We start from the raw sequence: 13,589 nt of genomic DNA, 5'->3' as shown, positions 1-13,589 counted from the left end.
AGAGGAAGACGTCGATATAGGAGAGGACCAGGACACAGACCAGATCAGTGATTAGCAAAAGGAGAACCGACAGAAGTCTTCATGTGGCGTAGTTACAAGGAACATTAGTGTGTGCCTATTGTTCGCAGTTACGACATGTTATAATTATCGCGTGTGATAATTATCTGTAGTTCCGCATGGCGTACTTATCCAATAAAACAGCTCCGTCAAATCTGTAATCCGTAATTATTTATAACCAGGGCCCGGATTTTGATGACCTGAAAATATTTTAAAAATGACCTATAAAATGACCGAAAAAATCCAGAAAAATGACCTAAAATATGTCCCAAAAATGTAATATGCAGGGCCCGGATTTTGATGACCTGAAAATATTTAAAAAATGACCTATAAAATGACCGAAAAAATCCAGAAAAATGACCTAAAGGAGAAAGAGAAAGAACACTTCGCTTCCATATTATTAGCATTTCAGAAAACATATGAAGATAAATTCCCTAAAATTGCCAAAAATGACAAGAAATACCCTTAAAAGTCCAAAAATATACCAAAAAATTACCCTCAAAATGAAAAAATTACCTTAAACCTAAAAATGTCAAAAAATGACCTATAAAATTTACATTTCTGTAACCAGCAGCTCATATCCGAGATTTATATATTTAAGAGCATCGCATAGGATGCAAGGAAAAAAAGATGACATGTCATCAAAATCCGGGCCCTGTTTATAACGGATATCCGGACACGTGACAGTTTTTTGCTTTCGTAACGGTTCTATTTTTAAAGCAATGAATTTGTGTGGTCTGTACCGTGACAAACGTAACTACTGAATGAGTTGTCTGAATACGCAAATGTGGTCGAGCCTGGAGTAATTTGTTTGCTGCCATAATTCAGAGCACGTGCCAAGCTAGCTTCGAATTCTTGAAGTTATTAATAATACTTCCTGCTAACGGAGCATAAACAGTTAAGATTCCAAAGAACTTCAATCTTCCATATAAAAGCATTTATAATCATCTGAATTCCAAGCGCATTAGCCAAGTGATTACACTGCAGAATATTATAATGCGGATCTCTTTGTGAAATTTAATGAAAATCATACATCCTTTCTATACACTATTTTTATTCTTAGTGGGGGTGAGACTGAGTCCACTTGGTGCCGTGGCCATCACTGACCTATTGTACCAACTTCAGATGAGAGATAATGGTATTTATGGTGCAATTGGTGGAATGAAGTTTGTCAGGGGAAGCCGAAATTCTCAAAAAACACCTGCTCCAGTGCCACTTTGTCCACTTACCGTGGAGTGATTTGTAGTGTGGAAATAGCAACAGCCTCATAGTTATTTGTAGTTAGGACCTGTAAGTGATCAATAAATCTATTCACCAAACCAAACTGTCTATAGTCACTAATACACATGACAGTATTAATTTATTAAATAAGGGTTTAGAATGATTTCCATGACAAGTAAGATTTAATGTTCTTTTTACTGAGGTCAATGTCCTCTGGGAACAATTTTATTCCTGCTAATTGCGTTAATAACGGACCTGCAAAACTTCCTCAGGCTCTGACTTCATGGTTTATACCTGCGTTCTAATGTGAGAAGCATTTACCAAGCTTGTCTCTTCAGCTATTACACATTGCGTGCTAACTCAAAACGTTGAATAGTACTAAATGCGAATTTTTGACCATGGTTTGTTTGTAATTAAAATGGAAATAAGTGTTGCTTTCTCATATAGTCTTGTTTCCATGAGAAGAATATTTTGGGATATAGGCTGCTATACAATGTTCTGTCAAATTAATAATACTGAAGGCGAGTTCAATCCCACACAAGGCATGGATGTTCGGTGCGTATATGCGTTTATTCTGTGTTTAGGTAGAGGCCTTGCGACGAGCTAATCGCCCGTCTAAGGAGTCCTACCGTCTGTGAAATTTTCATGACACTGAGAAATCAGCCCTATGCTCCAAATTGAGAGCAAGAAGAAAAAAATAGTGCGTCCAGCCTTCTGATTCTGATGAGAGAACAGGGGTCTAATAATACGCCTATATGCAGATATCTTGTGACTAACGAAATCGATGCTGTGTATTTCCTTTTTGCTCTGCTAGTCAAGTGCTCTTTCAGTACGTTTCGTTACGCCCGAGAGTCGCTGTATAGCCTAATCTGCTTGACGTGACTGTCAGAGAAGTTGCTGGCACTGCAAGGCGGACCGATTGAATGAACGGTGTATATGACTGTATGTACTGTACCATCTGCTTTAGCATTGAAATCTCTGCATTTTACCTACAGAATGTATTCTGGCTTTCGTCTGATTTTGAGTCAAAATAATGATTATTTCCATAAACAAAATTAATCTATAGATCTCATAATGGAGACTCGATGTGCTTTCTGCGAAGTAAGAACTACGTTTCGTAAATGTGACTCATATTTACATGAGCGTCAGGCTCCACAGAAATAAAATGGGAACTTCGCTAGTTATGCAAGAGTAAGTTCGTCTCAGGAAGAATTTTTATGTCATGCTTCCTAGCTGCGGCTTTTGCAGAAATTTCATACATTTTATATATAGTCGATGGTCTGATTAGTAACGTATTGTAGCATGTAGACCCACTGCTGGGCAATGACCGCGAGATTATCGAACAACCATTACTTCGGCTTCGAAAACAAGCATGTTTCCAAGAAAACAACTGGATACAACAAAAATGGAGCAGCGTTTTCTGTGTGGTCCGTTCCGAGATATTATAAGCAGGACAATTAGTGAGAGTGTGTTGAGTTAGTGAATCAGTCAGAGGACTGCTGAAGTTCAGTTGTAGTGAGCTGTTGCTGTTAGAAGGTGGCAGCTTAGGCCGGGGACAGTTCGGGAACACACAGGAAGGGGAACGTCCACAGTTTCAAGCCGCTGCCAAGCAACGGCAGTGAAGATGTGTCTTTAAGCAGTAGTGTTTTTGATAGTGAATTGTGAAGTGTATCACGCGCTGTATCAAAGTGTCCAGTAAGTCCAATTCCCAGTCAAGAAACCGTCTATAATCACTCACACACGTGACAATAATTACCAACTAAGTCCGCGGAGCAGAGTCATTCTTAGCAAGGCAATGGCCCTTCGACAACAAAACTAATTTTCTTATCTATTATGAAACTCTAATGTTCATTACGGGTAAAACCCCATTTGCAGTCAAATAAATAATAATAATATTGGTGGAAAATCTGTATCTAAAATGAGTGAACATAAGGAAGTGTAAAGTATAAAATATCAAAGAATGTATTGAGAAAATTTACATTTCCCAGCTTTCTTTTCTTTCTCCTGTTTTCTTCCACTCTTCGCCATTGATCTGTTTACCAGACGATCACGGCCGGTTTCATCCTGGAAGCGCCATCTGCGTCCGCTTTTCTTCCGCTTCTTGGTGACCAGTGCGTCAAGCGATTAGTATCCGGTGGCACACCCCGTATATAGAAAATTAATTAACATGGATATACGTTCGTAAGTTTGTCGTAATGAAGGTACTTATTACTTAAGTATAGTGTGGAGACACTTCGGTTTCAAGACAGTGTACCCATAATATTTATAAATAAAAAAAATTATTTAATTACTTCAGTACATTCCATTTTAAGAATAACCTTGAAGAATAACAGGAATAAACCCATGTATTCGTAAGAAGTAAAAAAAAAACTCTCAGTGCATTGCTAAGACATTTGTGGTATTTGAATTTCTGTCTTCTGAGATATATATTTTCGTACGTTTTCGGGAGTTCGGCAACTTATATTTTGGTCGACAGGATCGTAAGATTAGACTGCCATATTAAATTAGCAATTCTATTTTTTTCAATAAAATTTTCTTTAAACAAATATTGGGAAAATTAACCATCTTGGTTGTTAGAAGACGGTAACTTTCATTACCGTTACCCTCCTTAGGTTATGACCCAATTTTTTATTCTCTTTATTCTATTCCTGTCCTTCAATTTTGAAGAAATGATAGATATCACATTTTCTATAGGTCTGCAGTGAGCTTCCTTCAAGAGGCAACACGGAGGCTAGAAAATTCACAAAAGAAACCTATCAGTGTAGTACATTTACTATCAGTTCAGCACTTTGACCCTCTTGAATATGAGAGGTATCTGGCCCTGTGACTGCATAAGGAAGGGTTTGGGATCTAGTTGCAAGGGCACGGGAGTGTCTCTGCAAGGTGCCACTTCGAAGCGTGACAGGAGGTTGATCAAGCCTGTCTTCACCTGCATCAACCCGAATCGCATACCTGTAACAGTCGGAAGAAAGCAACTGTGTATTGCCAAGGGATTATCTACTTCACGCGGAATAGAGATAGTCACAATGGACACTTCTATGTCTGTATGACAGAATTGCTCGCAAATATTCTGTGAGCAAGAATAACGTCGTGTTGTTCAGTGAGAGCCCGACTTTCCGAGAAAAGTAACGGACTGTTTTCCAACTGTTTCTCCTAATTTTTTGCTTTTCTTACACTTCGACTCTGAAGACTGAGGCGATATTTTCATCCGAACCGCCGGTCTGGCCCAACTACATGGCGTTACATTCTTCATAATCACATCCGTCATAACCTCAAATGAAACAAAACGTATCTCTCTTTAGATTGTGGAACTCACCTAGACAGACCCTTGGTCCCTCTCCAAAGGGAAGGTAGGTGAACTGAGGTCTGTTGTTAATATTTTCCTCCGTAAAGCGCTCTGGGTCGAATTTTTCCGGTTCCGGATAATATTGAGGGTCATGATGAATACCATACACAGGAATATAGACTCCAGTTTGCCCAGGTATCGTAACCTTATTGTCATCAGAGGAAACCGGAAGTTCGTAATCGCTGATACACATCCGATCCAAGTACGGGACGATAGGATACTTCCTCAGCGTCTCTGTAATACAGACAAGTGCAGCATAGTTCTGGCTTGCTGTACATAACCCTGCAATCTAATTCAAGTAGTTCGATACTCACCAAATATCACTTTTTGGAGATATGACATCTCCTGCATTGCTACGTATGTCAGTTGCTGATCATGTTTCCCTAGCACCGTAGTGATCTCCGTCCTCAGTTTCTGCTGAATAGCCGGCTGTAGAGATAATTCGTAAAGAGCAAAGGACATCGTGGTTGCAGAGGTCTCGAATCCCGCCAGGAAGAAGGCATAGGACTGAGCAACAAAGTCGTCACCGTNGTACTGTGCTGGAGGAAGGATATATTTTTCCCATGCATAGATTTCGTTTGTGATGGTTCAAAACTATTTCTCATGTGCCAAAATATAGGTCAATTAGTGGCTTAACAGTATTTCGAACTGTGAGACGCCCCCCCCCCAGGGGTCCGTATAACTTTGTGTGGACTCAAATTATGGTAAATAAAATTCAGAATAAAATGTAAAGTTAAATTAAAAGCATAAGATAAAACATAACAACTTCAGGGATACCGGTGGGATACATTATTAATATTTTCTTCGTCTTTTTACTACACATTCTATACTTTAGAAGGCCTCAGACTTTTCATTCAGATAAAGATGGCCTTGGACTAAAATAATTTCTGGACCAATTTTGTAGGCAGTATTTTCTTATCAAATACCAATGATTAGTAGGAGGACGAATAAAATAATTGTTTTACGTGTTGTTTTATGGCCTTCAGTCACGGTTCTATCTCACTTACGAACGCAAAATCAATAACAAGCACAATGTGAATAGCAGCAAAGGATGTGCTGGTCTTCTGGGTTCTGAAGACGGAAGTGGAGAAAAGTGAGAGAAAGAAATTCGCACAACCCACACCACCGTTGGGTAAGGTGGGAGGGGGGGAGGTACCGAGCGACTTCAGAACTCAGATCACAAACAATTCAAAAACACCAAAAAAATAATGTCATAATTAATGTCTTCATAATCATTTTAGGATATGCAGATTATAAAGGGTTCTGAAGGTGATATGTAATACTAGGGGCTAATGGGATTTTTGGGGTTTGTCAATCGTCCGGTATTTTAAAAAACACTAAAGAACAAAATGTTACTGAAACTGGATCTTTTTCCGTCCTCAGGTGAGGGTGGGAGACACCTACTCTGCTGGGTCCGTTACAAAGGCTAACCTCAATCACAGGACTTGTGTTTTAGTTTGGATCTTTCCGACGGATCCAACAGAATAAGCATGAAACTTGGTCTCGAGAACAGGGCGCTGGGGAAAATATTTGGACTGAAGAGAGATGAAGTGACGGGGGATTGGAGAAAACTGCATAGTTAGTTATTGGAGAGGGTGGGTTTCCCCATGCACTGAGACCTGTATTGGTCCATTGTGCTTCCCTCTATGATTTCTACCAGCCTCTATATCCTACCGGTACTGGTGCTTACCATCAGTCCCGCCCAGCCAGCGAGACCGGCTCTACTAGCTGAGAGGTATCTATAATGCTTTCCCCATCTACCAGAGGTATTACTGGCTGCTGTTGGGCGGCAAACGTTCGTAATTTGGCTCAGTGACCTCCTTTGGAGATATGAGGTTCTTTTACGTGCCGTAAAGCTACGACACGGGACCCACGGCTTAAAGTCCCTCCCGGAGGACTTGTTCCCTGAATTTTTCCGCCCTTAAAAATTCGACGACCTCCGCCGGGTATTTGAACCCACGTACTACGAGTCATGAGGTGGGAACGTTACCTCTAGACTACGGAGGCCTCTAGAAAACTGCATAATGCGGAGCTTCATAAATTGTACTCTTCGCCAGTGTAATTAGAATAACCAAGTCAAGGAGAATGAGATGGGCAGGGAATGTAGCACGAATGGAGAGAAGATGAATCTATATGGGATATTGGTGGGAAAACCAGAAGGAAAGATACCACTAGGAAGACCAAGAAGTAGATGGGTGTATAATATTAAACTGGATCTTAAGAGAAATAAGATGGGGTGATATGGACTGGATCGATCTGGCTCAGGATAGGGACCAGTGTCGGGCTGTTGTGAACACGGTAATAAACCATCGAATTCCAGAAAATGCTTGGGATTTCTTGAGTAGCAGCACAACTGGGGACTTCTCAAGAAGGGCTCAGGTCCACGAAGTTAGTTAGTTAGCTGTAAATACATGTAAATGAAACTACTTACTGAGGGCAATATTATCCTCGTTCGAATCTTGTCCTTTTTTCCTCAGTTCCATCATGTTGTCCAGGAAGTCCTTGCGATCCACGTTATTCGCCTCCCTGTAATTAACAGTCTGGGGTTATTTGTGCGTCTGTGGGCGTCTTCTCTTTCCCACGAGCAAGAAGGACCAAATAATTTTATTTTCATTAAATTTGGTGCGAAGTTCGTAATTGCATCACTCACCTATCGTCTAGTTTAATTAATAAAACTAAAAATAAATGTTCAAACCTTGGGAACATGTAGTGTGAACGACACAGGCAAGTTTCAACACTCACCTCAGACATTTCTAAACATGCTGTACCGAGTAGACCTCATAAAGCCTCTTCTCCTATTGCATAAATTTCTGATTCTACACATTTAATTTTATTAGATATTATAAATCCATATAATAGGCCGTGAAGGACCATAGGATTATGAGACGTCGAGGCTCCCACATTTTGTCTAGACGATCGGCNACTAGACAGTTGGCTCACAGATGGCGGTAAGCTTTGCAGCTTTTCCCCCCCCCCCCCCCGGAAGATTCCTGGTAATCATTTCCGTTAGAGGCTGAGTTGACCCTATGGCCATAGTGCTGCTGAAAGGATTAGGTAAATCGAAAAATATACACCTCATCGGCACTCAAACCCGTAGCATAGTGCCTCAACCAATTACGCTGAGAGCCTGGATAGCGCATTCGGTATAGCGACTGACTGCAGGCTGGAAACCGAGGAGTCGGTGTTCAAGTCCCTGTGGGGTCAAAAATTTTCACTCCTCCAAGCCATCTAGACCGACTCTGGGGTTCACCCAGCCTCCTATACATTGGGTACCGGGGCTCTTTCTCCAGAGGTAAAGCGGCCGGATCATGAAGCTGATCACTCACCTCCAACTAGTGCCAAAAAAAAAAACGCGCGGCTATAAATCCACTCCCCCATGCGTCTTCATGGCGTGGTGCTTACTTAGTTAAGCACAAGGATAAATTTAGGTTTTCTTAAGTTTTGCTTATTACAAATTCTTTCTATGTTAAATTTCTCTGAGGTCGCCTCGAAGTTCCAAAGTTCTTGGATTAAAGCCCACACAGTAATTCAAATCAAAGGAACTAAAATCTCATTTTTTTATTTTCAAAAGACTCATAAAGCTCTATGAGAAGCCAAGCGCTAGATGGTGAAACTTAACAAGATTCAGAGGTTGTCTAAAGTACAGAAAACAGTTTGTCCCCCTGCCTTTTTAAGAACATGTTTTCCTTGTGAACAGTAGACATCTTGGATCAAACTACGAGTGCGGCAGTCATGATGATAGAACGTCAGGATTTCCTGCAGAAATTAAGTCACAGGTTCAATATCCATATACCTCCCAACGAACATGAGAAGTTTTGAAAGTGCCACAAATTTTTGTTCTGTCCCTTAGAACTTGTATGAGAATTCCTAGTTAGTTTAAATTTTGTAGAACATCTTGACCAATTTGTGACAAATATTCAGATAATAGGTTTGACCTGTCCTTAAGTTGGATTCTTATTTATTTTGCCCTAAGCTCGATACCTTGAAGGAATACAGAGTAGTCCAAAAGCAGTTAATCTAAATAGCATTTGAAAATATTTACACCGAGGAAGTTAATCCATTCAATTTTCAGAAAGGTATTAAAGCGTTGTAAGTTGCGCGTTGGACATGGGGGCCCTCATTTGGAACAACTTTTGTAAATTCAGTGAAAAATGAAGAATTTTCTCAAGTATTTCGGATTGCAATTTATTAACCAGTTAATTGACTTTTGAGCCTTTCTGTATATCCCTAGAACGAGGCTGTGTCTGCACGCACTTTATTTCGGATATTCCAGGGTCAGGGATTGCTGTCAATCGGTGTTTGCATTGCGATTGTCTGCCGCACTAAACTAATAATTATTTTGTTTAATTGTGTTATTTCACTGAAACGTATCTTATCGCCTTTCGTAATTAGGACCCGAAGCGAAATAATTATCCGTTCAATATAACTTGGCTAATAATATAAACAAAATAATTTAACATTTTAATCAACATAAATAAATCTCAACTTTGAAGTGATTTGTCATAACGTACGTAAATTGAACAAGTTCAAGTGCTGTAGTGAATTGTAAATTGTGAAAATTAGCGATAGTGTTATAGTTACTTGTACTAGTTACGATCTGCGAGCTGTTAATAAATCCAGTCTCCAATCCAAAACACCGTGGATAAACACTCTAACACGTGAAAATATTAAATGCCTGAATTCTAATCTAGGCTGTAGTAGAAATGTTGTAGCTGATTGGAAATTACTTTGATTCCAAAAATATACGTTCAACTGTAAGATATTTGAAGTTTATAGTTTTAATAGTGGTGATTATGGGGAGTACTATGTTATCAGGTGTGACGCCGTACAGTCTCATGAATGCTTAAACATTCCTTCGAAATTCTGTGAAGTTATACCAGACTACACGGCGTCGCATCCCAGGAGGCAGTACTTTTCAAGGCAATTAATCTTTTATGGGGATAAGAACAGAGAGAAACAGCATTAAATATGTAAAATTTAAACAGTATGAACTTGACACTATGTGGATCAAAATACTTGACTCTGATTAAAAAAATACCGAATAGAATTTCCTGTAGGCTTTGGGGAAACCACGCTAACCATCAACAGCCATTTTCATGGCCACTATTATAACAGAGCTCCCGTATACGAGAGCGTTAGTTTTCACCCCTATAAAGAAATACTTATTGCGAAAGTTATGTTTGGTATTGTTACGTGTTAGGCGTGTGACTATAGACGAGGTTTGGATTGGTTATCGGATTTACTGAACACTTATATACTCAACTCGTAACTACAAGTAATTATAACACTCACTCACTTATGCAGCCGAGTCCTTAAAGAAGCCGCCAATTGTGCAGCTACTTCCTAGGATTTTGTAGAACTCGAAGGTTCATTACCGTGTTCACAAGAGTCCTCCACTGGTCCCTATCCTGAGCCAGATCAATTGAATCCATGCCATCCCATTCTATCTCTCTAAGATCCATTTTAATATTGTCCACCCACCTACGCCTTGTTCTCTTTCCATCTGGCTTTCCCACCAATATCCTAATGCATTTCGCTCCTCCCCCATTCATGCTACATGCCATATCCATCTCATCCACCTTGACTTGATTATTCTAATTATACATGGAGAAGGGGGGGCACGCGGTAGCGTAGTTGGTTGAGGCATTATGCTACAAGCCGGAAGGTGGCGAGTTCAAGTCCCGATGAGGTCATTGGATTTTTTTTTTCAATTGACCTAATCCTTCCAGCCGCACTATGGCCCTGGGGTTGACTCAGCCTCTAACAGAAATGAGTACCAGGAATTAATTAAATAATTTTCCTGGGAGTAAAGCGCGGCCGGTGCGTAAGGCTGACAACCTTACCGCCATCTTTGAGCCGATTGTCTAGATAATGTTGGACCCTCAACGTTTCACAACCCTATGGGCCATCACGGCCTGGTACAGAGATAGCTTTACTTCTTTTTAACAGTCTCAGTGTAACTACACCACACTTAAAGTCTTCAAATCACAAACTAAATCTTCTCTTCACAGGCTGAACTTCAAATCTTGAGTCATAGATACTCTTACGTCACAATCGTGTCACTTGTGATTCAGACTCAGCTGAACAATACTTAGGACTGTGCCAAGAAGCGATGTAGACTCACCTGTATCGCACCGTACTCCATACTGTGTTCCTCATAAATGTCACAATATCATCATCCAAAATCTTCAGCTTGAAGAGAGACTGAAATTTGGGCGCGAAGGATATGGCCAGGGTGGCGAATGACTTCAGAGTTGTGTAAGTCGTGAACCTGCGCAAGTAACTGCGGAATTTCCCGTCAGGGTTCACGAGTGTGTTACTCTCGATTCCAAAGGCGCAGGACGATATGACGTCAGTGGTGTACCTGGCCATCCAGTCTTTGACTTCTAGACGACATTCTGTCGAGAAGAAACGGAAACTTGATTTCTTATTCAAACAAATGNGAGGCGATACGTCCTTCCTAAACGTCGGTTAACACCACATATACACGGTGCAAAATCCCAGAAGACTGCTTTCTTCATAGTCACCGCCGTGAAAGCCTCAAATCTTACAAATGTCAATATGTGTGTTCTAGGTTTCTAGAAACATTTTTTTGAACATACTTAAACTAAAATAGAGATAAAATAATTGTAAGTACTATGCAAAATGTTAATGTCGTATTAAATGTGATAGTTCCTCTCCTATTGATTCTGGTTCGTGAAATAACGTTATAACATGACGAAATTTGAAACAGGATTGCGTTTTAAAGGCTTGGATTTTCTATGAAATTTCTTCATGAACTCCCTCAGTACACACAGAACTGTTTTAATTGCCTTGAAAACCCTAATACTTGAGCATAAAATGTAGAGGCACAAAATATATACCGTATTTACGCATGTATAGGCCGCACATTTTTTGCCAAAAATTCAAGAGGAAAACTGGGGTGCGGCTTATATTCGAAATATTCGAAATCACACTTCATTTAAAAAAAATTATATTCATAATTAGTAATACAGGGTGTAATACTCCTGAAATAATATTCCAAGAAAATTATTTTTTCTATAATTTCTGTCTGAAAATTGTGCTGCGGCCTATACACGCACGCGGCCTATACATGCGTAAATACGGTATCTCATTCTTCTATACATGAACATTTTAACGGATTTGATCAACTCATTGCCAGGCAACGGCTCCGTAAATATGGTCCAAAGCGCAACGGTGAAAACTGTGTCCTAATGGACGAATGTTGTAGCTCGTTGCTAGGTAGTTGACAGCGTGCCAATGAACTATCTGGGTAGCTATCACGTGAGTTGTGTTTTCTGTGTTGTCTGCGCCACGCAACAATAGAAGTGTGTTTTCTGCTTTATCCATGCCCGCGACTATATGACGCGAGTCCGCTTCCAGTTGAGAGAGCTTTAGTTGAGTTCCGAGGTTCCGGGGAGATTTAAGTGGTTTAATGGCTTTTTTCAAAATGCAATATGGAATTTAGGCCGCGTCATAGCTCAAGCGGTTAGTCGCTGGCTTCCCACCACGGCGGCCCAGGTTCGATCCCGGGTTTGGTCAAGTGTGATTTGTGGTGGCCAAAGTGGCGCTGGAGCGGGTTTTCTCGGAGTACTTCGATTTCCCCTGCCATTCTTCATTCCACCAAATTCTCCATCATCATAATCACCCGGGGCAGGCTACAATAGGCCAATCAGAGGCCGCCGTGCCGAGTGGACCAAGTTGGACTCGACACCCCGTTAAGCGAATTAAAAAAATAATATACATGGAATTTAAATACATGCAGTTTGCCTTAAAATGGATTTAAAATATAAAAATGTCACAGAAGGCCACAGGACTCACCATCCGTCCTTATCTTCTTGTCCACTTGAAGAGTCAGTTCCTTTGCGCATTTTTCTACCAGATAGAACATCTTCTTCATCTTTCCCGTAGTGAAAATGGGTGTCATTCCTAGCCTTATATGTCTCCATTTTTTATCCTTAAGCGCAAACACAGCCTTGGCTGTCAGAGGGTCCGTCTTTTCATCCGCAGTTTGAACTCTGTTGATGAAATTTTTCGCATCCTTCACCAATATATACTTCACGAGATCGGGGTCAATAATGAGCAAGGAAGGCTGGTCGAACGAAAAGAATCCGACACACGGCTTGGCCTTGTGTTCATCGTAGAGCTGCTTAAGATTCTGACCGATATCCACAGTCTGAAGGATCGCCCCTTTAAGATTACCCACAAAAGGTAAGGGTTTTGCATATGGGACACTGCGTTTCTTCCAAAAATCGAAATTTCGCGTGAAGTATAAGTACAACAAGGTAAAAAAGATCACGAAAATTGCTACAATATTAATTAATAATGAGTAGATTGAGAGTGACATTTTTGAAGGAAAGAAAATGTCCTTATCAAGTTTAAATAATTTACAGAATGTTATTTGAGATAAAGAGATTCTGTGTTATTTCAGCTGGTCCTAACAAGGACTGCCGCGCAGTCGTGTAAACTAAGACGTCGGCCTTTCTACACTGACTGAAGCCACAGAAGAAAAAACGCCTCTATATCTTCATGTTGTCATCTAGTGTGCAGTTACAAATTCATGTATCTAAAGAGCTGATAAGCTGCATAGGTCAAGCTGCATATGAGGCATCCAAATTTTTTTTGTGACAACCATTAGATTAGGGAAATGATTCTGACTGGTGAATGTAACTTACTCACTGATGCAAATAATGACATTTTTATTGTTACACTCTGAACTGTGGCCCTGGGGTCGACTCAGCCTCTGATAGTAATGAGTACCAGGGAACTTCCTAATTGACAAACTCACCGCCATCTGCGAGCCGATTGTATAGAAAAATGTGGGAATCTCGACGTCTCACAACCCTATGAGCCTCCATGGCCGGTTACAAGGGCAGCTCTATTTTTTGTTATTATTATTTTACTAATAAATAAATTGCATTGATTTATTATTTTCATCATCAATATATTTCTTAGAACAATCTAC

The 13,589-nt window shown here is 40.3% G+C and overlaps 1 protein-coding gene across 1 annotated transcript; it reads right to left on the bottom strand.

The window, feature by feature from the left end:
- Positions 1-3,217: 3,217 nt before the first annotated feature.
- Positions 3,218-13,136, bottom strand: LOC111866929 (cytochrome P450 6j1). Its single transcript, XM_023856306.2, has 7 exons — positions 12,446-13,136; positions 10,749-11,022; positions 7,056-7,150; positions 5,219-5,224; positions 4,939-5,154; positions 4,595-4,858; positions 3,218-4,230 (listed from the first exon to the last, which is right to left on the bottom strand). Exons 1-7 carry the CDS (start codon positions 12,969-12,971, stop codon positions 4,055-4,057), a joined length of 1,557 nt encoding a protein of 518 aa, XP_023712074.1. The 5' UTR covers positions 12,972-13,136; the 3' UTR covers positions 3,218-4,054.
- Between the last annotated feature and the right edge of the window lie 453 nt (positions 13,137-13,589).

The sequence above is a fragment of the Cryptotermes secundus genome, unplaced genomic scaffold, assembly GCF_002891405.2.
Source record: "Cryptotermes secundus unplaced genomic scaffold, Csec_1.0 scaffold899, whole genome shotgun sequence".
In the NCBI taxonomy this organism is placed as follows: domain Eukaryota; kingdom Metazoa; phylum Arthropoda; class Insecta; order Blattodea; family Kalotermitidae; genus Cryptotermes; species Cryptotermes secundus.
This window is presented reverse-complemented; position numbering and strand designations above follow the sequence as displayed.